This window comes from Phalacrocorax aristotelis, chromosome 8 (assembly GCF_949628215.1).
Source record: "Phalacrocorax aristotelis chromosome 8, bGulAri2.1, whole genome shotgun sequence".
Taxonomy (NCBI): Eukaryota; Metazoa; Chordata; class Aves; order Suliformes; family Phalacrocoracidae; genus Phalacrocorax; species Phalacrocorax aristotelis.
Window position 1 is genome coordinate 42,308,932 of NC_134283.1, and position 27,173 is coordinate 42,336,104.

Genomic DNA, 27,173 nt, shown 5'->3' on the forward strand with positions numbered 1-27,173 from the left:
CCCGCACAGGGAAGGGGTTTGTCCTCATGTTCAGGGGGAACTTCCCGTGTTCCAGCTTGTGCCCGTGGGCCCTTGTCCTGCCGTTGGGGACTATTGAAAAGAGCCCAGCCCCATCCTCCTGACACCCACCCTTTAGATATTTATAGGCATTGATGAAATCCCCCCTCAGCCTTCTCTTCTCCAGGCTGAACAGACCCAGGTCTCTCAGCCTTTCCTCACAAGGGAGATGCTCCAGCCCCTCATCACCTTGGCAGCTCTGCGCTGGCCTTGCTCAAGCAGTTCCCTGCCCTTCTTAAACTGGGGGGCCCAAAACCAGACACAGCACCCCAGATGTGGCCTCACTGGGGCAGAGCAGAGGGGGAGGATAACCCCCTGCACCCTGCTGGCCTCACTCCTTTCCATGCACCCCAGGACACCGCTGGCCCCCTTGGCCCCAAGGGCCCGGTGCTGGCTCAGGGTCACCTCGCTGCCCACCAGCACCCCCAGGGCCTCTCAGCAGAGCCGCTCTCCAGCAGGTCCCCCCCAGCCTGTGCTGGTGCGGGGGGTTGTTCCTCCCCAGGGGCAGGACCCTGCACTGGCTCTTGTTGAATTTCATGCGGTTCCCCTGGGCCCAGCTCTCCAGCCTGCCCAGCTCTCGCTGGATGGCAGCACGGCCTTCTGGTGTATCAGCCGCTCCTCCCAGCGTGGTGTCATCAGCGAACAGATTTGGTTTTTTCTGAGAAACTACAGGAAAATGCTTTCTACATCTGTGAGAAGTGCTTAATGTGCTGTGTGCCATTCACCTTGCCCAGAAGCCACTTTAATTTTGCTGTGAATGAAACATCAGCACATCCATATAAATATACAGCCCAAACCCGCAGGGGCAGACAGCAACCAGACATTGATGGAGAGTTGATACAACTGAGTTTTCTGTGAAAAAACCTTTTGCTTATACTGAAAATAGAAACATTTCACAAAAAATCCCCAGGGTTTTCCAGTTTTGACCAATTTTTTTAAATTTTTGTCATGAAGTCGGCTGCCTGTGAAAAAGAAACACTTCTACCTAAGCTTCACTTGCTTAAAATCCTAGGTTTTAACCCAGTTATCAACGCCTCATACTTGAAAAGGGAAGGTCCCAGTCAAGCCCCCACTTTGCCATGCAAAGCCTAATGAAAGCCTGAGCTGACCTTGCTGACTGAGCAGGGCACTGAGCCTCCAGCCTTAATACACTATACAGCAAAATTAACATTTTCACTAGACTTTAGTCTTTGGGAAACAAAACATGATCCAACACTTTTTTTTCCCAGCAAAGACAGGTAAGCTTTTCCCTGGGTCACACTTGTCTCCTTCCTCCTCCCTCAGCTGTCATATGCATCAGGAACCTGTTAATAGGGACCGAAGATCCCATCACGTCCTTTCTAAAGCACAGCACGCAGGTATCACCAGGGCCCTGGGAGGAACATGAACACCAAAGCACTGAGAGACCCCAGCCTGCCTTCCCCCTGCCCTCGGCACAGCACCCTGCCCTCCTGCAGCCTAGAGAGACCACGCGGCAGTGCCCACTCCCAGGGACTCGTGGTCCCCCCGGCTCGGGATGGAGCTGCTCCCAACTCACCAGCTCTGCTCCTCTACAAGTAACATTTTCGCCTGTACATTAATGACAACAGCTCAGCACTTTCCTGGGCTGTCCCCACAGCGTGGTTTCACAAAGCTTTTCAGGAGCTATTATTTAATCCGAGTTTTTCCAGCAGCACAGGGAGGTGCGGTGCTTTGGTGCTGGGATGCGGGATGCTCTGGCAGGTACCTGAGAGGGGTAGAGGGCAAATGATAAAAAATCCTGGTTTAGCTGGGGCTGTCACCCAGCAGCGGAGAAGAAAAATAAATGTCACGTTCTATTTTAGGTTACAGAGTTGGGACAAACCGCGTAAGTAAATCCAGCTTTAACTTTTCAGTCTAGTAAAAAAACCAAACCTGGCTGTAGAATAAGGGAAAGTACAATTTGTAGCTGACTCTGGCAAGGAAATAAAAGGCTGGTAAAACACACAGCTCTAGAAATATTCAAGGTGAGAGGAGAAGGTGCTGGGGGAAGTAATGGGGGCAACTAGGCTCCTCAGGGAAGAGTTGGCAAACTCAGGCCAGGCAGAATTGCGTTTTTTCCTGCACCAGTTCTGCAGGGATCCTTCTGCTTGCTATCCCTTTCATTTTATAAGTTTGTATCATGAGGTGCCAGACAGAGAGATAAGCAGGAATCCCAAACTGTGAAAGTCCTAACTGCCTAAGGCTGCAGCCCACATCTGCCCTTCCATTTCCCTGAGCTTTAAAGGACTTCTGGAGGGCTCAGCCAGAGCTTTGTCCTCCCCACAGGGTAGGCCATTGGCAGCAAAAAGATTTTCTTTTGTGTTCCTCTGCCTCCCCATTAAAACCTGCCTAACTCAGCCTTAGCAAGTATATTAAAAAGGCAAAACAAATTCGAGATGGAGCCTTCAGTCGGAACTGTGCACCAGCACAACTTCAGCTTCATCTTCAGCCCGTACTTAGCAAAGAAAAAACGCAACATACAGCCTCCTATCTACTTAAAATGACATGCCCAACCATGCCTTTTGACTTATCAGCTAGCGCGACCTGCTGATCTTCCAGTGATACTACAATATAAGCCATAGACACAAGGCTTAATTAATCGTTGTGGCAAAAATCCTTTTATCTCAGCCTCGTCAAGCGATCAGAAGCCTGAATAAACAGCGAGTGCAGCTTGATTTTCACCATGAAAGCCTGTGCTGCTAATGGCACATGTAAATTCTTCTACAGTTCATTTTTAAATAATAATTTGATTTTTAATCATTAACACAAAGAATATTATTTATTTCCCAGAGAAATAGCTTTTAAGGTTCTTTATTAACATATTGTATGCAGATCAGCTGGGAGGCAAGTGTTCAGCGTTGACTTGCTCCTACTCCAAACACACCAAGGACAAAACCAATTGTTCTCTAAAATAGAGCTGGGAAGAGGATTTACCTTTCCAATTGCCTGCTAACGAGCCTGGCAAACCTACAGTTATGATATGTAGCATCAGCAAGAAATAAGATGTGCAGCTCTCGTTTATCCAGCTCACTGGGGCTGCAGCCCCACAGAGGCGGCGGAGAGGAAGGACTGCATGGACCGAATCATGAGGTTTTGGTGGTCGGTTGAATCCCACTGAGCTGAAAGACGTGTAAAGGAAACGAAGAGACCAGCCCTCACTCGGGGGCAGCAAACGGAGGATGGCAGCACAGCTGGAAGGAACCGCAGGCCTTGGCTGGGGAGTTGGATTTGCCCTGGCTCAGGGTTTGGCCCTGGCTTTTGCTGATGTTTCTGCCCAAAGAGCCCGCTACCAGCGCCCAGGTGTGTCTCAGAGTTTTCTGGCTTTTTTCCTCCAAAAACCTTATTCCATCATTTTACCATTTTCTCATCAAGAGATCACGCTAAGATAATTAATGCGTTATGAGGGACTAGTCTAACATTTGCAAGGTTTATGGACACACATGTGGCAGGCACCATCTATCCAAAAGCCCTGGTAACTGGCAGCAGACTCTCCTGAAACGCCACATAATTTACACAGCAGAGTCACGGTATCTTTGGAAAGGCTGAAGAGCAAAACAGGGATTTCTCCTGGACAGCATCAGGCATGAACTCATTCACCGCTTGTTGATATAAGCCCAAACACTGGCACTTGCCCGCTGCACTCTTGTTCAGTCCATAAGACGACCTCGAAGGGACTTACACAGCCAGGGAAGTTACTACTGACATAAACGGAGCAAAACGGGGAACTCGCACCCTTCACGCAAGAGAAAGAAGTCAGCGTTTCCCAAGCCGGCCCACCTGCTCTCCGCGTGCTCCTCGCAGTGCTGTGGGCTGGCTCCCCTCCATCTCCTTGCCTGCTCCCCACCGCAGGGAAGGAAACGGTGCAACTGCAGCTCCCAGGGGCTGTGCAACGCTGGCTGGTTGTTCCATATCCTTCTGTTAGTGTGTGCTAAGCGGCCAGTTCGTGTCTTTCACAACTGCACCTACCGTTATCTTAACATCTGCGTTGCCCAACACAAGAATCCCACCAAGCTTGGTTCAGAGCTTCCTCATGCCCAAGGTGAGAGGTCTGCACCTTCCAGCTCACCCAGGAGAGATGGGGAACACACTGAGAAATCTCAACTGCAATATCATACACTTGAACACTGTTTTATTAAGAATACTTTACCAGAAGTGCATTAGACATATTATTGTAGCAAATGGCATTTTGACATGTTTTAGAAAGAACAGAGCAAGATACAATGCTGTTAAGATCTCTAATAGAAAACATAAAAAATGTACCCAGCTACGAGCAATTTGGAGTCAGCTCTGTCACACAAATGAGATGGAAAAAAACCCACAAAGGACGGGTAGCTTAGAGCCATTTTACAAAATACCAGACTGCAAAACAAGACTCCAAGAGAGCTTCTGCAGTGTCTGTGCACCCGTAACACAGTTGTACTTCTCTCTCGTAGCTGCCAGCCTGGCTGGCTTTACACCCAGCCTTTCCTTCGCAAGGCTTTCTAGAGCGGATTGAGGTGCTGCAATTCTTTCCTTGGTAAAATTAGGAGCATGCAAGTTTACAAAAGTCTATAAAAATCGTTAGCTTTTCAAGGCAGGTCTGCCCTGAGTAAAATTTATATAATGAGGTATTTTAATCTCTATTAGTGCAAACTGGCAGCCAGCAATAGATCAGAAATAAAATCTGGTTGAGATGATTGTTGCAGAAACCCCACTGGAGACCCCTCAGCTGGGAATGGCCAGGCACCACCCAAATAAAGCCTTTATTTTCAAATGGTTTTGTTCCCAGCAGAAAAAAAGTTTACAGCACCTAGTATCAAGCTAGCCAAGCCCAGAAATACTTTACTACCTCTATGCTATGAAATCTTTGTTGAAAGATGCGACCCATACCACCTCCCTTGCTGATTCTCTCTGCTAAGGAGAGCTAGAGGGGGTCTGCAGAGAGCTTGTGCCAAGTGAAGGTGAATAAGCCTGGAAAGCTGGAAAGAACGTTACACAAGCTCTCCCACCTTGTAGTGACGAAGGCTGTTTCTGGCAAGGGTCACACAAACCCACGTACCCCAACTCTCAGTTCAGGGGTGAGCAGCATCCCCGAATCCTGAATACCTGCCAAGAGCTCTTACCAGCACCATGTAAGCCTAGACGCCATTCTATTGAGCAAATTACAACCAAAAACCCCATAAAACGATACTAAGGGGACATAATAGTTATATAAATATTTGTTTGGCGGCTACAAGTGTGAAAAATAGCACCGCTTTCTGGCAGGATGAGGGAGAAAGCAGCAGGGGTAAAATCACCAAAGCCACTTGTAATAACCCCAGGGAGGGCTAAAAGATGGCTTGGGGCTTAAATATTGGCTGTAAAAAAAGCATGGAACCACAAGCGAAACATTTGTCTCCAGCTGCTTGCTCCATGGAGATTTTCAAAAAACACAATGTACAGATGCTCTTTGCAAACCAGAAGCGGGACAGAGAGACATCTGTTTCTCCTCTGAATAAAGCCTGCAGGACTTCCAGAGGTTTCTGTAACTTGGAATATCAGAGAGTTTATGTGAAAGCACTGTGACTCATTTAAATTTCCTATTAACTAAGCCCTGTTTGTAAAGAAAATCTAATGCTTTTCTGTAAATAGCACAGAAAAATCAAACTGAAGGATTAAGAGACACTAAGGAGCCTGTTTAATAGTACAATAGCTGAAATCAAGCAGATACTAAATGAATCACTTTAAAACCTAGAATTTTTTACCTGCATGTCATTTATACCATGTAACTTGGGTTTGCAACTGTTTGTTCCAGAACTTGAAGGTGTTTTAATAAGAATTTAATTGTCAAAACCTAGGGTTTCAGTGAAAAGACTTTATGGATTTAAGTCCAGGCTAGGTGATAATTTCAGCTGATGAGGAAAAAAACATGTTTCCATGGAAAACCATCTGCATTTTTTAGCCTAAGTGAATACTCATGCTACACGAAACATTACACCTTCACGTGTTCTCTGTCACCCTGTGAGAAAGCTCCAATGGGCACGTACACCTGGGGAGGAGGTACCGGAATGAGCAGCGACGGACAAGCTGGTTACATCCACCGCAGAGTTTTGCCCATCTCTTTCCTCCAACTCAATCCTCTGCACCGTATTCTTGGTTCCTACCATTTTTGGCCTAAGTGTGCCCTTGCTTCGGGAGGGGGAAGAAAAGGTGTTAAGAAACGGTTCAACCAGAGCTTCCTGAAATGTGGGATTGTTCCTTTCCATCTGTTACTGTGTGCTAAGAGACCAATTATTTTATCCATCTTTCCCAACCAGCTCTAACAACTGTTAAGAGTCTGTAGACATCCTCAGTGCCTAATATGGCAACACCATTGGCCCGGAGCTGTAATACTTTGCTCAAGACTGATTGGCCAAGACAACAGACTTGGGCTTTCAAAAACATATAAATACCCCAGGCAGCTACTGCTCAACGTCTTTGATTTGATCAAAGAACACCGGAGAAACAGCCACAAAATGCCAGCTCTCAGTCTGGTCGCTCTGGTCAGCCTGGTGTCCACTGGTGAGTTAAGGTTGATATATCGCAGTTGGTCTTGACTGGTTTTAGGCAGAACTAATGAACCATTGAAATTCGCTCAAAGATAAATGATGCTGATTTTTTTCAATCTAGCTTTACCAAGAACTACGGTAACGGGCAGTTATGACTATTACAAAATATGGAATTAGGTGTGCATTTAGAGTCCTATATTAAAGTGTTTAGAGGTTTCATGGAGAAAGTGGAAGTAGCTTGACTTCTTTCACAAAAAAATATTTAAAATATTTATCTATAGCTTTGCTTTGTTTTTAGTGTAAGTACCTTAAAATAAGACATCAAGAAAAAGGGATCAAACCTATATAGCAGGTTGCACAATAGTCTTTTACCGTTTCTGAAATTATAAACTCCCATGAGATCACGTCTGCCGCTTTAAACACCCTATTTTGCACCATAACCCTTTCTGTGATGCTGTACTAAGAACACGGTTGAATTGTCCCTATTTTCTTCTTTTGCACATGAAGTTTTTGCCGAGCAGTTGGACGCATACCCGCCCCAAGGACAAGGACGACAACAACAACAACACAAACACTGGGCACAGATCTGCAGCGGGAATCCCACCAACAAAATCCGGGGCTGCGATAGATACGGCTGTGGCTATTTCGGCGCGGACAGGTACCGCAGGGGCATCGGGAGTCTGGAACTGTGGGTCGCGGTGTTGCTTTCCTAAATGAAACGTCAGCCAGAGTTGACGCTTAGAATTCTGCAAGACTCTTGTCCGTGGGACCTCCTCCTCATTCTAGGGACATTGCTCGGCAATCCCGCAGACGTGCAGTAGTACCGCTGCTACTAACTGGTGCATGGGTGAAGATGCAAGACCATTACACAAATTAGCAGCCAGAGTAAAGGAAATGGAAAGTATTTTAAGGATTGGTGTCATTTATTCTTGTTGCTTATAGAGCAGATATTTAACTAACATTCAGCAACAGCTTACAGGGAACCAGGTAGATTAATTTACACAAGCTAAAGGTCTGTCAGAACCGTTGTCTTTAAGTAGGCTCCTCATAACAAAGCAGGTTGTATTTCCCTAAAAAATGCTTTTATATATAGAATCACTCCTGCCTTCCCTGCATTTTCTTGTCGTCTCCTCTCCTCAGGCTCTATAAAAAGTGTCGATCCCATCATGCAACTCCCAGATTTCTAAATGAGAAAATGCCAAACACAAGATTCTATTCTATACCGGCACAGATGTATTTTGGGGTAGAACAGGGGTACTTGTCTATAACAGCTTGAAATATCCCATTAACTTGGGAAAATGAAAAATGTGCTTACAATTTAAAAGCCCAGCCCCCTTTAAAGAAAGTCAGAGTCATGTGAACGTTTTGCAATAATAAAAGATTTCTTTCCAATTTCATTGCAGATGCAAAGTTTTGTCAGACACGCTTCAGCTATCGTAGTGCCTTAACCGATCCATCTCTGCATCGTGTTAAGCCTGACAGACTTCTCTAATTACGTATTTATGTTTTCAGGCACAGCGGTAAAGGAAAGCACACGGGCGTGGATGTCATCTGTGCCGATGGAGCGACAGTGTACGCTCCCTTCAGCGGCCAGCTCTCCGGACCCATTCGCTTCTTTCATAATGGAAATGCCATCGATGATGGAGTCCAAATCAGGGGATCAGGCGAGTAATAACAGCGAAAGCGTTGCCAGGCAGGCACAAGTAGTCATTTCATTTATCTGAGTATGGTTTCTTCAATTCAAGCCAAGTGTTGATTAATCTTACACCCTCTCTAGCTCCTACACTGAAGCACAACTAGACTGTTGCTAAGAAATACCGGCAATCAGCACCAGCAGGATGTAGTCCTGTCCTCTTCCTGTGCTTTTCTTGAAGGGAAGGGAAGAGGGGAGTTGAAAACCAGGTAGCAGGAAAACAACAACCCCAAATAAAAACCACAAACCAGTAAAAAAGTAGCAGAAATGTGCCCTTGGTTTTGCTGAGAGGATGTTTTCCTGCCCCTATTTTCTAACTTCCTCTTTTCCATAACAATCTAAGTAATTTTGATTTCAGGATTGCTGCTACCTTGACTACATTTCTGCTTCATCATTACAGTCTCCAGTAAGAGGCTAGCACAGAAAGTTTCTTGCTCACCCCAAGGACCGATGCAGCTGATGTTTCCTGACCTCGCTTCCTCTCCTGTCTCTTCCAGGTTACTGTGTAAAGCTCGTCTGTATTCACCCCATCAGATACCACGGCCAAATCTACAGAGGGCAACAACTCGGGAGAATGCTGCCAATGCAAAGAGTATTTCCTGGCATTATCTCTCACATCCACGTTGAGAACTGCGACCACTCTGATCCTACTCAAGTCCTTACGCCTGGTAAAAAAATAAACGACAGCACACACCCTGCTCCCCGAATAAGTAGTATAATGAATGAAAATTAAGTTATTAATTCATTTTGAATAAGGATAATATCAAACAGCAATAGTCCGCTCTTAGATTCTCTCTGACAGCAACATTTGAAAGGAAGAAAATATGCATTTTAATTGCAGCATAGCAGGACTGTAGAGTGTTAGAGGATGGAGAGTTTATCAGCTTATCAAGTTGTATTTCTTGCCCCCCCCCCATGACACAGCAGCATCAGGTCTCAGCAATAAAGCGAGTCAGATGCTTCTTCTGTTTGTACCCTTTTAACTAATCGCAGTATTTTCAGTATTGGTCTCGGCAGACTGTAGGATGAACCTTTGTAAATACAAATACTACACTGGTAATGGAGAAGAGGGCTTGAGGAGTCCAGTCCCATCAGCCTGGGCATAGAATAAGAAACAAAACTGAGCCTTTTCCTGGCCCTCAGATTACCCTCTAGAAACCATAACACTTTTTTTAGTTTTTGTCTTCAAAACATGCTCCTTATGTGAGATAACCCTAATCTAGAAACACTACAATCCAAGTCTTGAGTGTACATTCTATTTACATTTCCTAAAAGATGACAAATTTTGTGGAGGAAACATCCAACCACATGCGTGGGATGTAATTCCAGTATGTTCCTACCTAAAATTAAAACCTAGTACTTACAAACATCCAACAACTAAAGCAGGCCCTAAAGGTAAACTTCCATGTGCTGTGTTTCTGTATTTCGAAGTTGTTCCACCATTCCCCCAACAAGACACACGCTGGGCAACGCTGTGCTCTGGGAATCCTACAAACGAGATAAGAGGCTGTGATAACTACGGCTGCGGCTACTACGGAGCTCCAAGGTACTACAAGTGGAACACGGGGGGTTTGTTGCTGCTACACTGAAATAGATTTGAAGTCTGTTTAAGTCACTTAAGAATTACAGCTTTGAAGGTGTACGTTGGACATGAGGTGACGTTTTCACTACAGGGGTAATGAATGCAGCACTAGAACAGGTTGCTCACATTGTTCATAAACTGCAGGCTTGGAGGTTTTTATGACTCAGGCTAAGCCATGCCAGACCTGACCTGGTGTTTGGAACAGCCTTAAGTGGAAGGTTGGACTTGATGTCCTCCACAGGTACCTGCCAACCAACATTTCTGTGACTCTACAGTTCTAGTTGAAGGCTTGGAAGAAAAGCTTTTTTTTTTTCCTCTCCAATTTGCAAACGTGCAACTCTAACAGATCACCAGCCCTGCATGGTATTACATCATCTACCCCAAAAAGCTTTTAGAGTCTTCAGCCAGTCAACTATGTCAACACTGTCTCAGAACAACCAACCCATTTCCAGATCTTGTAGCATGATAACTGAGCTGTCTCTATATAACGTTTGGCCTGACGAGACTTTTCTCTGATTACATATTTGTTTTCAGACAAAAGGGTAAAGGGAAGCACACGGGAGTAGATGTCATCTGTACTGATGGAGCCACCGTGTACGCTCCCTTTTCTGGAGAGCTTTCTGGACCCATTAAATTCTTCCACAACGGAAATGCCATTGATGATGGAGTCCAAATCAGAGGATCAGGTGAATAGCTATTTTCATTTAATACATCTTTGTCTTGAGGTCATATAAGGATGTATTACCTTGCAGCTAGCCAAGTAGTGAAGCAGATACATGTTTTGAAACACTGCAGCTTCTATCCTTTTACATGTAGAACTTTTTGGTCCTATGTTATAATGCAAATGATTGATTCCGTAGAATGTCTTCCAGCTCTTCTCTTTACTAAAGCAGGCAGGGAGAAGGCGGGAATTCCTCCCATCTTCCCTCTTCCAACAACCCCAACCACTATGATTTTTTTATGGCCTCAATGTCTTTGCTATTTTGGTATTTTCATTATTGCGATCTCAGTGGAAAGGACAAGAGAGGAATGTTAATATTTCTGAAACAGAGTTAGTACAGAAGAACAAATGCTTCATGAGACATCTGATGTTTTCCCTCCTCTTGTTTTCACCAGGCTTCTGTGTAAAACTACTCTGCATCCACCCCATCCGATACCAAGGTAGAGTTTCTAAGGGACAAATCCTTGGGAAAATGTTGCCAATGCAAAGAGTATTTCCTGGGATCACATCTCATATTCACGTTGAGAACTGCGATCGCTCAGATCCTACCAGCAATCTCGAACGGGGGAAAGGGAAGAGGGTGTGAAATGGAAATACAGTAAATTTCAAATAAACTCATCTCAGCATCAAAAAATTGTTTCTTCTTATCACGTGGACAGCCTATCTCAGGGAAGGAAGGAAAAAAATGCATTTTACAGAATTAAAAACGTTATGCAATATGCACACCAACAGTTTATCTTGCTACTGATGCAATACTTCGGGCCTTACATAATATTGAAAGGTGCTAACGTTAATACACACCAGGTACTGGTTAGGTACTAGTTTTTAAGTACCTGTAATTGTTGTGAACATTCTACCTTAGGCTAATTTGCAAAATTTATGCACCTTGGCAAACAATACTATTTTTATTTTGAAGACACCTGACCTGAGCAAAAGTAGAAGGAAGTTTACTGAAACAGTCACAAGGCATAAAAGACGCTGTCTGGAGTTGTCATGCCAGAACAACCAGCGTCTCTACGGGGTGGCAAAAGGGACTCCACGCGAGGAGAAAAAGATATGAGATTTTGCTGGAATTTGCGTTTACAAGAGAATTGGGAAATTCGCAGTGACTAATTATAAAGCTTTCTCAAGGAGTCTGAAAAAGTCAGCAAGCATGAAAACTAGCTCACCCCCTCATGTGGCAGAAAAGGTGCATTACTGTCAGCTTCTTGCTGTAACCTGGACTTTCTAGTGACCCTACATATCTCCTTAGAACATCAGGCGTAAATTCTCTACTTTGAGGGTTTTAGTTACTCTAAAAAACTGTATCATTGCACTGTACTCTTTAGAGATGGGGTTTTAGAAAACCTTTGCAGTGCAGCAAAACTAGAAAAAGCCAGTAAAACAGACAAAGCTTGCCTGAGCTCGGACAAGGCAGAGCTCTGAAGTACAGGCTACTCAAGGGAGAGCAGGAAGCAAAGGCAGCAGGAAGCTATCTACGGGGTCTTGCCAAGTGCAATACCACCACGGCAGTCGTTCCGGATGACCTACTAGAGAAGGAACATAAGAACTACTACTGCTTTACACAGGGCAGTGTTTTGCCACTCCTCCCCAAAGCACAACCGCGTACCTTAGCACCAGCACATGACACAAACACTAGCATGTTAGAAGTTACCTTTCAGTTAAAATCAGCTTCCCACACTACCAGAGAACAATCGGTGTTTCACATTGAGACCGATGTATCAGCTTTGTTGGCATTCAGTTATGAACTCAGGTATCAATTGGTCTTGCTTGGTAGGATCAGTTAGCAGAGCAAATGCACAAAAGAATCATTGCATCAACATTCCCCACATTAATAAATGCAGGCCCATTCTTCTAGACGCTTGGAGCTGGAGCAAGCTAACATTCATGGCTTCACAGAAAAACTGCATTAGGAAAAGGGACAGAGGAAGGGACAAGAGCCACAGAAGCATTTTAACAGCTTCCTCCTGAACTATATTTCTGTATGCAGCCCTAGTGTTTGGTACTTCATTAATGGCGTTACGTGAAGGACTCCAGGACTTACCAACCGTCTACAGGATTTGTCCACATCCCGTTTTACAGTTTCAGCACATCAAAACCCCTCAACTTTGAGGCGTGAACATGAAACGACAATCACTAACTCAATATAATCCAGGAGTTTAACATTCTACTGCCTCTCCCCAGGTTCGTCTAACAGGACAGAACCCTGCCTAACAGGAGGACGTGGTGCAACAGATGGTTAAGAGTCTAATATCAGTGCACGTATTATATCACTTTATTATGTTTACATTCAAAGCAAACCACAGATCTTAAACCAAATACTGTTTAGATATATTTCAGTCTTCTGCTTAAAAGGCAATTATCATCCCCCTGATTATGGAAGCAAGCGCTTGGGTAACAGGTGCTAGTAGCCAGACTCAGGTGCTCCTTAACTGTGCAACAGGTAGTAAAGCATTACCGATTCAGACAGGCATTATATGTTACCTTAGGTCCCTTAGCTTGCAACTGGGAACAAGTCTGTCCAAGATAACGGTGGTTTAACCATTTAGCTGTTATGCTTGCAGTAAAGAAGTGTAAGTGTAGAAGAAACTGACATTTTATCTGGGAGACAAATACTACCAGCAAATCAGATCTAGACTTCTCATTATAAACAGGAAGATAGAACAACTACAGCGTGAAAATAATTACAGCAAAATTTGTATTTGATGCATTTCAGTTTACAGTGTGCAAAACATCAACATAAAAATACATATTCTAATTCACATCGACTCACCATTCCCTTCCCCTTTAAAGAAAACAAAGAAAATAAAATCTGCTTCCTCAAAAACCTAAAAAATTAATAACAAGTATTAAACAGTCCTGAACTAAAAATTTCAGGATCACCTCCAGCAATCCTTACTCTAGAAATCAGGGCTTACAGCACAGCTGTGCAAGATACAGGCAAGATTACTACAGGCCATTTTGGCCTCTAACAGGCAAATACTTTTTTTTTTTAGTGCTCTAAACCCTTGATTCCAGAGAGAAAGTGATCGAAGACAACTGTATTCCATCTGATCCTTCCTTCTCACTAGCCACATTTACAAGATCCTTCTTATCTCTCCATAATAAAAGCATGGAACAGCATTCAGGTATCAACCTCTGTAATCAAAGACTTGAACTCTCTCAAACCCAGGAACTATTCCCTATACTCTGGCAGATTCCAAAGTGCTTTGTCATTCACCCAAGAAATCAACCTAGATCCAAACTTTTACATTTATTAAAAGGTCTCTTTCCCACCCATTTAATGCATAAGACAGAAAAACAACACACTGTACAATGCAGTCTATACAGTTTAGCTAATCTGACAAAATTCAAGTGCAATATAAAACTGGAATTTTTTTGTAAGTGTAAGCTTATTTACCAGAACATTTTAATATACTGGCTAAAGTTTAAGACAGATTATATTTGAGTAACCTGGGCCAGTGCATGTATATTAATGTACAAGCTTTTACATTTATAACATGAATATTTTGAAAAAATAGCTGCATAAAACATCATGACACAACACAGTTCTCCTGAACTCCCAGTCATATCCAGCTTCCCATAAAGTTAGATTTGCTAAAAGGAAAAAGTTTCTGATGTAGTCAGAAGAGGACTAGAGAAAGACTGAAGAAAGACATGAAAAAAAGAAGTCTTTAATACAAATGGAGCATTCAAACTGAAGCTCAGAGAAGCCAAAGTTCACTGAAGTTTGAAGCACCTGTAAACCAGACATACTTTCAGAAGTGTTAAGTACACTTAATCTATTTTCTATTTCAATATACCATTAACATTCTAGAATGTTTTGCTGTTATTCTACCAGAGGTTCTCAAGGTAGAAAAACTCAAATCTGGAAATAAGTTTCCATATTTCATTTTTAAATTATTTATTTGCATAGAAAGCAACACCCTGATTCTACCGTTTTATCCATGAATATAGAGAATTTACCACGTTGGCATCATATCGGGAAACCATATTCTTCCAAGGTGTTTGGAGACTTCCAAATGAAGTCGATCTAAGCTATAATCGTTATCTGGAATCAGCACCTCCTCCATTATAGAAAGCTGGGTAAGCCTGCCTCCACACATCTTTACAAATTCAATAAAACCTCTGCAAGTTACTTCACATTCACCAAGTCCCATCGCTGTTAAGTTCTTACAGCGCTCCGCGATCCGAATAAGTTCGTCATCCAAAGGCTGAAGTCCATTAGCACACACAACCAACTCAATCAACCTCGGGCAATTCATGCCAATACGACCTAACATTGCTTTGCTTACTGCACGACCGAAGTAAAGGTGTGTAACAGGGGTTTCCTCTCTGAAGAAAGCATCAAATTCTTCTTCATATAAGAAGAAATACATCACAATGTTGACTTTGGGGGAGTGTTTAACAAGAGCATCCCAGCTTTGCTTTTTAATAGTGTGAAATTCAACTTGTCCGGGATTTTCACTCACAACATCTATGCGAAGGTGTTCAAGATCAACATGTTTTTCACTTGAAAGAGCCAGCAGTAGTTCATCACTTAATATGTAATAGTTCAAAGCCAGCTCCTTAAGTCCATGACACTGGTCAGCCACACAAAGAATTCCTGAGGAACAAATAAACGTTACTCTGTAAAATGAAAGTGAATATAAGCGCAGTTTTTGCTGTAAAGCTCAAGCAAGTACTAATTCTACTGGTTTGAGTATTCATGCCTATATAAAAAAAAAACACACAAACAAGAAATGCGATAAAGTCTTAGATATCCATATCCTTTTATGGGGTTTTGGCTATAAACACTTATCAGTAAAAGAAGGTCTAACTAGTCACGTTCGTCTTGGATCTGCAGGTTTTTCTTCCTCTTTGCCCTTCCCTGTGCAGAATTTCCTCAGCTTTCAAGAGGTAACTGAAATCAGGTAAGATCCAGCTGAAATGGTCTCTGATCCCCTCCCTAATACTCCTGCCTTCAGCATTCATCAAAGCATTCTATTTAAAAGACCACCAGCAGCCTAGCTTAAGAGCTATGCCAAAACAGACGTTCCCTGAATTAAGACCTAAACAACATAACTGCTCTTAATCTGTTGGAATACAAAGTACACAGATTAAATCACCTTTTGTAGACTCTGGATAAGGATATATGAAAGAGACCAGACCAGGATTCCCTTTCCCTAGCACCAGGGTTTCAGGAGAAAGGTAAGTGAGAAGGGACCCGAAAGCCCTTTGAACTTTTTCTGGCAAGCCTGTATTTTGGAGGGGGTGAGCCCTTCACCAACCGAGGCTAAAATAAGGAAGTTCACACTACCAGACCTAGACACAGGAGGGCACTTCAGAAACTGAAAGACTCTCCGCCTTACGCTACCAGTTTGCACAACTCGTGCACACTCATGTTTTTTTTTTAATGTAACTTTGAAGTATTAACACTTTTGCTCAGCAAGTTAAACTCACAGCACCTTTGAAATGTTAGGACAACTGCTTTGATCTCCTTTATCCCACCAGCCAGTAGTTGGGGATCTTGCATGCATGTTCCCACAGAACGCCTGTTAGTTAAGTTTACAGAGTTGCACACATTGGTTACCCTTGCACAGAACTGGCGATGAACATCGAGTCCTTGGAACATGTGTAAGAGGCTTGCACTAATTTGAGGCTTCTCCTCCTCAAGACCTATCACCAGAGGTACTGAAACAGCTGAGAAGAATGTAAAAAGCATCCCCAGGACTCTAAAAGACGCAGTCAAGCAAGGAGCACCTCCGCCTTCATTAATCCAACTCTTTCAGTAACACAAAGACATCATTCTTCTTCCCCCTCCAACTGTCCAAAGTCAAGACTAGTTCAATAAAAGGCCTCTGCTAAGAGGCTCAGAAGAGCACTAAAAAGGTTTATAACTTGTTTCAAACTAAGTCTTGTCTATTGTTTTATGATAGTTTACTACTGCATTTTTCATAGATATTCACTACTCACCAGCAGGTGATACATGAGGACAGCTGCTCATTTTTAGCAGTTTTAGAGTATCACTATTGTTAGCAACAAGAACCTTCAAGGAAGGATCATCAAGTGGCGTGTCATCTATCTTGATTGACGATAATGACTTGGAGTTTACAAAAACTACTGTCAGTGCTGAAGCAAAATGAGCCTGTTTGGAGAAATTGAAGGAGGGGGAAAAAATCTTATGAGAAGATAGGCAAAACTTCAGCACCTAAACCGCAGCTTTTGCATGCACAGGAAGTACAAAAATAATCAATTCTCAGGCATCCCCTTTCTGGTGTAAAAAAGAAAGGCTTATTTGAACATGAACACAGGAAATCTGTGTTTAAAAATATGCTGCTGCATGGGACAAAAATTAACTTTACGCTCAGTAGTCAACTCACCCACTCAGATTTGTCTTTTAACTGTAATAAAACAGGGATAAATGGACATAGTGATCAGCCTGAAATATCTAGAATTTATCTGCAGAAAAAAGAAAATGGCATTTATTTTACTTTCCAGGAAATAACTCTGCTGTGACTTAGAGGCAAAGGAAAAAAACAATCTCCCAAATATTTTAACAATACATTGCAACAGCTGATCATGGTATCTTTTAATCCAGAAATAAGGCAACTCAATCCTTCTAAATGATTCCCCATCTCTACACCACAAACTGTCAACACTATTAAATTCAATGACTGGAATCAACGTTCAACTATTTTCCTAACACTAATGGATGCCACAAACTAAAGAAGATATGCCAACAAATACAGACTGTTCCATAAAAATTACCATCAACTGAATAACAACACAATAAGAAGGCTAAAGTGGTTTAAGAGTTAATTAAGTCACTCTAGCTACAGTTCATAGAACATTACCTTAGAGACATTCATGAAGCTTGGTTTTGCTGTAGAAATCAAACCCAGCGTCTTGATAGAACAGTTCACCAACTGAGAAAGGATGTCACAGGCTGCTTCTGCTGACTCAGTACTACTGTCAACCTATAAAAGCAATTAAAACTCATGAAGCCATTCTTATTTAGAAAACAGCATCATGGATACCCAGGACTGCAAGGTCCACATCCACTTTGCTGTACTGCACTTACCATAAGGAAAACACATAACATTAATTAGAAATTTCAAGACAAGAAACGAGTTCAGGAAAGTTACTATTAAAAAAAAATTTCCTGAGTATGACTGCTGGGTATTTCCAATATGAACAGGGAGCTTAAACCTGAGACTTGTTTTCAAGTAACCTCATGCCTTCCTGAACACCTGTAATTGGTGTTATGATAGACAGTGGTATGCACACATCCTTTTTTAAACGCCAATTCTAAACTTTTAGAGCAGAAAAAAAGCCTTGATAAAGCCTAGAGATACTCCAGCAAGCTAACCCGTTTTACCTGCAGGGATAATACCTTTGTATCTTGAGTAATGAACTGATGGTCAACTCATCTCTAAGCCTGATGACTAACTTTGGACAAATCACCATTTCACCTCACCCAAGATGATAAAAGAACAGCTGAAAAAGCACAAAAGTTGCATGAAGACATTATAATGCCAACTCAGTATAATCAGTTATATGAAGTACATAAGTTAGATATTTAATAATTGACTTTCCATGAACTGCTGTGCAGGCAAATCACAATATCCCCACATGCAGACCTGCTACCAGTGCCGAGAAGCTTCTGATTTTCATCCTAGCTTTAATATCAAGACTTTCTTCTGCTTTTCCTTCACAGCTTAGAACTATGACATGCTCTAAGGAGAAGCATCTGCCAAAATGGAACAAAGCACCTGTAATTCCAACTATGATCTTCTCAGATAAACAGAATAAGCTGCATCGAGCATTCAAATGAAAGAAGCTCGCATTTACGCAATCCTGAGACTACAAGCATAGCCCTCATTTAAACCGAGTTAACACACAACAATCTGCCGAGTACTCAGATCATCACTAACACTGATTCACAGAAATGACATATTCTGCATATTCTGAAAACTTATCATTCAATCTTCAGCACTGTGTGATGTAATGTTTGCTCTTTCATTACTTTGTAGAGCATAGAAATTGGAAGGAGATAGCGTGCACGCACGGAAATAAATTCTTGCAGGAGTTGCATATTTAAGCAAAAAGACATCCCAGGTACAACACTTGAGCCAACCGACACAGAGAAGCTGCATACATTATGCACTGTAACGTGACAAAACAAGCCTCCATTCATCCAAGACTTACCTTGAAGCTGACGTACTGCAGATGATCAGCATGTCTCTTGATAATCTGCTGAATAAGATCAGGATGTGTAGACTTTAAGTAAGAAGTAGCTGGCTGGCTAAGTTCAAATTCAAATCTCCTCCAGAGATCTGGGATGTGAAAAATTTCATTCCATCTTCGACAAACAGAAGATGCCCTGGCTCGATCTACTAAAGGTAGAAACTGAAAAATACGCAGAATAACGTGGTGCGGAAGGTTTCCCCAGTCCACTGAGGCGTGCAAGTCAGATTCACCAAACACTGAGCCATATGAACAAGTTTTCTGTTTTTTGCTTTTCTGTGATGTTTGAGGGGCTTCATCATCAACCACAACTTTCTGCCTAGTTCTCTTCATCATGAAAGTTTTGGGTACTGGCACGATCCAATGTATTCAAACTGCAGATTCCTGAAAGGTCTCACGTACAATAGGTTTCTAGAAAAATACAGAAGATTAGGGGAGGAAGGGAGAGAAGGCAGTGAACACACAGTAAGAGATAACAAGTTAGTAAAGTTTAAATATAGTTTGTTACTGTGAAAAAAGGTATGTCCATAAGTAACTATCCAGTGCAGAGACATTAGCAAGGACCTTCTTTCAACTCCCTTTATTTTGTACAACTTGATTTGAATCTAGAGAACTTAGGTTTGTTAATTTACCACGGGCAGTTTCATGTGCTAGTACTTCATAGTATATAAAGCACTCTGTAGGAAAAAGAAATATTTAACAGCAATTTAGTTTAGCAAATTGTGTATGTTTAAGTTTAAACTCAGAAACTACAGAATCTCCTCACAATTTCTAGAAGAATTTTATCAACTACAGAACCCAATTCATAAACTCTTTGTTTAAATCCTGATGAACCTGGAACAGATGCATTCAGAAGAATCACACTCAAAAGTTTTACCCACCTCTCCAACTCAAACAACTATTTGGTATTTTACAACTTATAAAACCTGATGTCTATGGCTTGATGAGGTGTCTGACATGCAAGTGTACCTCCACTTTTATGAGGAAAAAAAAAAAAGCATGTGCATTCTTTGACAAGCGGGAAAGAACAGCCTAGCCAATTAATCAAGAGCTGTTCGTATGACCTGCTTCACTACTGTTTGTCCTCCTGACAGACTGGCTCAACCACCATGCAGTTTATTCTAGCAGTCTTCAGAAACCTTCACTCAGTCTCTTTGAAGTCCCATTTATGATAGTGGTAGGTGTTACGTGCAGAAGGATAAGCTAGTAACACTCTTCAAATCATATTTAATAAGCAAAGTTTTTCTTCCTTGAGTAGACACAAGCCCTGCATAAACAAGCAAAGGCCGCAAGTGAAAGGGAATGAAGAACGATATGCTCCAAAACCCAGCAGTATTTCTAAACAATACCCTAGTGTTACTAATGTAGTGAAGACGCAAGCTCAACGTGAGTAAACATTTTTGCTGCTAGAGGATTTTATCAAATCGTCATCTACACAATCATGTTTTATGGCTTTTGAGCACTTTAAGTGACACAGTGAATGGGCATCCCAAAGCATTATGTGTGGATGTAGTAATTAACCATTACATAACTCACTCTCCCAGTTGCTCATACCCTTGCTAAATTTAGCTTGAGTCAAATACATGCTTTTTTTCCTTCCTCTCTCCTTGGGAGGAAGCAAATTTAGCTTTTGTGGGAAACAAATCTGTGGGAAACAAATTTAGCTGTTTCCTAAAACTGAAGTCCAGAACAAAAAACGGAGTTAAACAAATGCTGTTGTCTAAGCAGCTTCTCTGTGCTTTTACTCTTCCCATGCAAATCTGCATCATCTCGGTAAAATTCAAATTTCTTAAAAAAAAATAAAATAAAATGGAAATTTTAACTTTCTTATTTGAAACTTATTTGAGCTTCATGGGTGCTGCTTTGGCTGTCAAAGTAGTTTACATTTTGGCACCTAAGAACTACCAGCAAGGCCACCATTCCCCTAAACCACAGGCCAGGCTACAGACCAGATGCAGCACATCCAGGCCAGATGCATGAAGAGGTGTGACCAGGTCCCCACGGCATACCTAGCATCTGTGCTCCTGCTGATGGAACGTGGCTAACTTGTTCTTGCTGCTACGTCCCTTTAAAACTCATAACTCTAGAATTTCTATTTTTAGTATTTAGCACTTTGAATCTAGCAAAATTACATTATAGTACTCACTATACTGGAACGCAAAGCCAGGAAAAGGTTCCATTGGGTATATATCACAAAGTTTTTACCAAATATGAAGCCCTAATATTTACTGTGAAAATGAGAAATGCTTATTTTGTTCTGAATACTTAACCTATGAAGAGCATATATTTTAAACCACAACTTAACTAAATTATAGTTCCATGTGATATAATCCAGGTAGTATTCACTGAGAGGCTTACATGTGCACATACCTCCAAAGAATGTGGAAGTTCCTGTCAAGTTACCAGCACCTTTCTGGTATCTGAACATCCATCCCACTGCTGAGTCATCCTGTACGCGCACATGGATTCCTTAACCAGAAGGCAGGGACCGGTCCCAGAAGATGAACTGACCTGTGAAGCCACCGACCAAAGAAAAACTGTTCTGCAGCGTCTGGGAGACCCACTGGAGGGCCTAAACTCAGTTTTGGAACAACAACTGAGATGAACAGCATGCTCTGCACAGAGGGGCAGACATGGAAGTAGAACAACCGAACGCTTCAAGTAAATTAGTTTTACCAAATGTTACCTGAAAACTATCATTTAACTAATGGGAAGGTGTAATTGTAGGCAGAAATCTAGTTTTTGCATTTTCTATGATTTTAGTCACATCAGTACTCTTACGCAACACAGATACACCCCTGGATTCTTGAATATTACTTAAAGAAATTACAAACCTGGATAAGAAACATTAAATTTTTTCACCTTACTGTATACCAAAAACACATGAAACCAAATAATTATACTTAAAGATATGACTTCTAATATTTTAAAATTTAACAACTCTTGGTTTTAAATGTTACTCACTTTTACTCCAAAAGATGCTTACTGCCTTATGATAACCTGAACAGTAATCACACTATTTTGGCTAATTAAACTCTATCTGGAAAAAAAGATTATGTATGAATATGTCCCATGTACGAATACAAATACATCTACCCTTTGTCTTAGTGTGAAGGACTCTCTTGGTCTGCTCTTAAGCAAGTATACCCAAACCCTCCAGATTCAGTTAATCATTTTACGTTACTTCAAGATGGTTTAATGGAATGCTATAGGAACAGCAACACACATCTAAATCATGACAGGTTTGAAATGAAAAAGTAGATTTAAAAACTGAACATGTTCACAAAGTCCTGCGTTCGGCCAGTAGTAACATCTTTAGAAACCTAACACTGAACCTTTTTATTTTTCTTTAAAAGATGGGAGACATGAGGTTTTACATTCTCCCAGGTCCTGTCATCACCTTTTAAAAAACTACCCGGTTAATAAACTTTATAACTATATAGCTGATAACACAGATGTAGTACAGGTGTTAATTATGGATACCACACAAGAAGCTGCCCCTGTGTCCTAAGCAAAATCAAACTCAAGTACTGAAATCTGTGCGAGTAATGCCGCTGCTCAGCTCACACATCAGAAAATTTAAGAGCTGCAGAGTTACGTTTGTCTATAAATTAGAAAGTTGATACAAATTAGTAACTCTATTCTTAGGTGGCCTCTGAAAAGGTTTGTAATTCATGGTGGCCTTGTACTGCACACCATCTACAAGTATTACATGTTCCTCTGTCAAGTGAGCAGACTGTCCCTTGGCTACCTGTGCATGGCACATAAAATCCACCTCCAGAAGTGCTGTCAGATTATAACCCATAAAAGATAGGTTTATAATGACACATGTAAACAGAACACAGAAATAATGTTATGACTGAGAGCACGAAACAATTTAAAGATTCAACACAGAAGTCTATTAAGTTCATAAACCACACATATTTTGAAGTGGCTTTCTTACCTGAAGAATGCTTCCAAGTTACAACAGGCAATAAATGAATGAACTGAGGCAGCTGCAGCCATGGGGCACTCACAAGCATCTGTCTGCTTTCCCCTCCTGTCCAGATAAAAGCCACAAAAACCTTGATTAGTTAAAAAAAATTCCTTGTATTACATCCCATGCAAAAATTATAGGAAAATACATCGACACCAATTTAGACATTTTCTTGCTCTATCGAATGAGCTCAAGGGCATCATCTTAACACAAGGTAGCTTATCCCACATTGCAAATACTGTGTCATTGATAGAAACATGAGGTCAGATTAAGTATAAAACTGATGGGAAACAAATGTTGCAACTGCATTTACATTGCACTGGCAAACAGTACAATGTAAACAGTAAGTAATTCAATGTTTGCATTATTACCATTAGTAGTGAAGTTTAGTAAACAACACGGTCTATAACTACTGATGTAATCGGAGAGTCACGGAAAACAAAAAAAACCCAAGATGTTTCTTTCCTGCCTTTTTCCCTTCTTTGGCAAGACTGGCTATTGGCCCAGGGAGCTACTTAACAGAGGATCAAAACAGACACCACATGGCACAGCCTCCTACCACCAAACGTGCAGCAGCCTGCAGTCACCAACCCGGTACAGCCCTGGATACACAGTCACATGGCAAGGAGCAAGACAGGAGCCGCGCTCCAACAACAACAAACCACCCAGCTGCAGCCTCCTCCCTGCGAGCTCCCAGAGAGCAGATGGCAGCCTGCACAACACGGCAGGGGTACCACAAACTACCACATCAAGGGGCCTCAGATTAAAAGTCCCTTATCTGCTCTATCTCCCTTATTTTCTTGTAATATTACATTACAGATAGGTGTGTGTTTCAGCGCTTTCCTTCACAAATAATCATGCTTTGCATGATTATTCTTTACCCCCGTGAATACCACTAAGTTTGCTTTTATAAAAGCATAGCAAATAACTGAAATCTTCCTCAAGATAAACTTTATATCCTTATCGGTGTGGGGGAGGTCTACCCTTCCACCTCTTCTAAACTCAGGATTTCAGCATTCTGCCCAACACTTCCCAGTGCGGCTGCAAGCAAAGTAATAGTAAAATGACATCTTAAAATTAAGAAAAGGATAGTAATATCCTTTTATAGTAAGAAATTTGTCAAATATATTTCTACTAATGTAGTCAATAAACACTAGTTACAACGTTCAGCAGGCTCCTGAATTTCACAAATATTTGAACTGGTTACCTATAAGAGCCAAATACCTCCTCTTAAGCACTGACTACCTTCCTGGTGAGAAGAGCTTCTCTGTCACAGACCTGTCCTAGAATCCCTCAGTTCAGAAAGAAGTTTATACTTTTATGTTGCAAAGTTTAGATGCTATAGTAGAAGAAAAAGTGACTGAAAGTTCTTGTTAACAAAAAATTAGGTGTACAGTCTAACGATGCTTCCTGTAAGTGTCCGAGGCCACAAGAAACATCCAAAGCAGCTTAAACCATGTCAGCTCACCTAAGCAGAAATATTTATAATACAAAATAATTGGTTATGGAGATGCAATAAAACACAAGCTTTATTATGTAAACAACAGTGAATTGTTAGTCTAAGGTAGTTACCCAAATTATTATCAAAGATAAACAGCAGCAACACAGTTGTTGAAATGAAACACTTTGATGAGGTTTATCAAACCTATTCATATCCTCATTTGTGTAGAGCAAAGTATCAAATATTGGTGCACAAGCCTTTACAGCTGTTTTCCTCCATAAACTCTTTAACCTCAATGTCCTGTATTTTGCACAGCTGCATGTTATCCTACTCAAACAAACTCAAATCCATAAAAACCAACAGGGATCCAGAAAAATTCAAGTTAAATAACTGTTTCTGCAGCATATCCAGCTAACAGAACTGTAAACTTCTGCTAAAATTAAGACACTAAAATCTCTCCCATGACCTGGGGTCTCGGCAGGGGATTCTGAGAAGCAGCCAGCAGCAGCTCGGTTATGCTAGCAGCTGTTCGCTACTTCCCATGCTACAATATCAGTTAAAAAAAAAACCAACAAAAAAAAGAGGTTTTATTACTATAACCCCACATATCACAGATTTACACCACAAAGAAATAACTGCTTCCCCCTATGTGTAGATTCCCCTTTCAGGTCTCAACACCAGGACTCAGCAGGAATTAATAAAACAAAACACCATACAAATCAGGTTTGTAATAGAGACAGTAAAAAAAAAAAAAAAGAAAACCATCAAAACAAAACCAGCAGAAATTAAGTTCCTGAGAAATAAAAATAACTTTTTAAATAATTAAGCTTGGAAATTCACTGGGATAAAGCAGGCATCATGATAATTAAGTTGTAACTTTCTAAAACTTGAAAATTAATGTTTATAGATCTGTCTTTAACAGCTGACAATACTTGTCACATTAATCATACTGTCTTTAAGAAATTACAGTTCAGTGATAGTATCAAGGTCACCCACTCACAACATTGAGGAGTCTAGAGTCCGTCTTGGGAATGACAGCAGTAAATATGTACACAGGAAAGGCAGCATTGGAAAGCTGTTGCAGCTGCTAATGCAGCCTTAAATTCAATTGCTGAGTATGTTTCAAAACATAGATCAAAAATGTATTTTAAGCCTAAGTCTCAAAAGATCTATCCCTTCAGTGTAAGAAGCTCCAAGATTAAGCTTTTTCTTCATTTAGGGCACAGCAATCTTTAATGAGTGGCATTTTTGCTTCTGAACAGGATTTTTTACTCAAAACTGAGCCTCTGAGCCTTTCTCTCAAGGGGCTTATCACATTTCTAATAAGTTTATGACAAAATCTCAGATACCTAAAAGTAACAGCATTCAGCTTAACATCATAAAGCTTGCATTAGTTTCAACTGAAGAAAAACAAACGCCTTTCTGCTTTCAGTGCTATTTTGGTGACAAAATTCAGCTATTCCTGTTCTACTGATGCACTATTTTTAGAAGAAAGCCACCCCCACTTGAACAGCTTTTGGACCATGAACAACACCCTTGTTTTACCAAATGACACATCTGAAGCTGCACAGCTCCTCAAGAGCTCTCTTGAGGGCCTACCCAAACATTACACGGCAGAAAACAAAACATTCTTTCTCCAGGTTTTCTAGAAGCGTTTCACGCGACTTTAAATAGCCATTTACGCTCTTTACTTCGGGAAAATCCCCCTTCTCTCCCGACGGCGGGCTCCCAAGGCGGCCCTCCAGCCCGGTGGGACGCCCACCCCGCCAGGCCCCTCTCCAGTTACCCCGCAGACAGGCGGGCGCCTGGCGGGAGGGCTCAAACCCCACGGCTGAGCACATCGAGCCCTTCCTGCGCACGGAGGTTTGGTGTTTGCTTCACCTGAACCCTCAGCCCCAGGCGGCTCCGAGCGAGCGCGGCCCGCGGCAGGGCAGCCCCTCCCCCGGAGGGGTCCCCCGCGCTCTCCTTGAGGGGAGGAAGCGCGGCCGGGGCCCTGACCCCCGCCGCGGGTTTCCGGACGCCAGGGGGACGCGGGAGCCCTGCTGAGCTCAGGCCTCCTCACGGCTCAGGGAGAATTAAGGTCTCCCAGGCGCGCTCTGCGTCTGCCCGCCCGGTCCCGCACCGCCCTCCCATCCCATCCCATCCCATCCCGTCCCGTCCCGTCCCGCCACCGGGCACCCCGCGGCCTCTCCCCGCCCGGCCGCGCCGCCGCTCACCGCCGCCCCGGCGCGGCTCCCTGGCAGTGGCAGGGCCGAGGCCAGCCGCAGAGCAGCGGGAGGAGGCACCGCCGAGAGCCGCGCACCCTCCCGGCCCGCCGCGGGGCGGAGCCGGCCACCGCCCCGCCGCCCAGCGCGCAGGCGCAGTGCGAGGGCCCGGCCCCGCGGGACGCGGCGGCGGCACATGACGGCGGGCGCCATTTCGTGCCCGGGCGGGCCTCGCCCGGCGGCTGAAAGTCGCGTCTCTCAGTCATTTTCTGCCCTATTTTGCATCATTTCCTGACGTGAAGGAGCTGTAACCCCGTGTCATCCTTGCACTGCGGCAGTCCTGGGCTTTGGAAACGGCCCCATTGTCACCGAAATCGGGAATAAAACTCCTTAACACTAATAGAATATTAAGAAAGAGATGTTTTTACGGTGCCGGATGCACGGGGGATAATTCCTCCTTGTGTGCATACCACAAGTCGCAACAGAGCTTGCATTGCTCGGTTGTATAGGTATATAACTGTATATATATATAATGTATATATGTATATAAGGTCCTGCACCTGGGGAGGAACAACCCCTCGCACCAGTACAGGTTGGGGGCTGAACTACAGGAAAGTGGCTCTGCTGAGAGGCCCTGGGGGTGCTGGGGGGCAGCGAGGTGACCCTGAGCCAGCACCGGGCCCCTGGGGCCAAGGGGGCCAGCGGTGCCCTGGGGTGCATGGAAAGGAGTGAGGCCAGGAGGGCGAGGGGGGTTATCCTGCCCC

The 27,173-nt window shown here is 42.7% G+C and overlaps 2 protein-coding genes across 3 annotated transcripts; one reads left to right on the forward strand and one right to left on the reverse strand.

Annotated features, from left to right (window-relative positions):
- The first annotated feature begins 4,176 nt into the window (after window positions 1-4,176).
- On the forward strand, window positions 4,177-11,266 carry LOC142061579 (myeloid protein 1-like). Its single transcript, XM_075102876.1, has 7 exons — window positions 4,177-6,576; window positions 7,071-7,221; window positions 8,076-8,227; window positions 8,754-8,924; window positions 9,688-9,802; window positions 10,373-10,524; window positions 10,955-11,266. Exons 1-7 carry the CDS (start codon window positions 6,531-6,533, stop codon window positions 11,143-11,145), a joined length of 978 nt encoding a protein of 325 aa, XP_074958977.1. The 5' UTR covers window positions 4,177-6,530; the 3' UTR covers window positions 11,146-11,266.
- A 1,968-nt stretch (window positions 11,267-13,234) lies between these two features.
- Window positions 13,235-26,546, reverse strand: LOC142061580 (F-box/LRR-repeat protein 21-like). Of its 2 annotated transcripts, none has more exons than XM_075102877.1 (7): window positions 26,422-26,546; window positions 22,732-22,827; window positions 21,159-21,299; window positions 18,750-19,199; window positions 17,396-17,518; window positions 16,515-16,686; window positions 13,235-15,165 (listed from the first exon to the last, which is right to left on the reverse strand). In XM_075102877.1, exons 4-7 carry the CDS (start codon window positions 19,122-19,124, stop codon window positions 14,522-14,524), a joined length of 1,314 nt encoding a protein of 437 aa, XP_074958978.1. In that variant the 5' UTR covers window positions 19,125-19,199; window positions 21,159-21,299; window positions 22,732-22,827; window positions 26,422-26,546; the 3' UTR covers window positions 13,235-14,521. The 2 variants fall into 2 exon arrangements, with proteins under 2 accessions (XP_074958978.1, XP_074958979.1); XM_075102878.1 differs by lacking the exon at window positions 26,422-26,546 and adding an exon at window positions 26,087-26,328.
- Window positions 26,547-27,173: the final 627 nt, after the last annotated feature.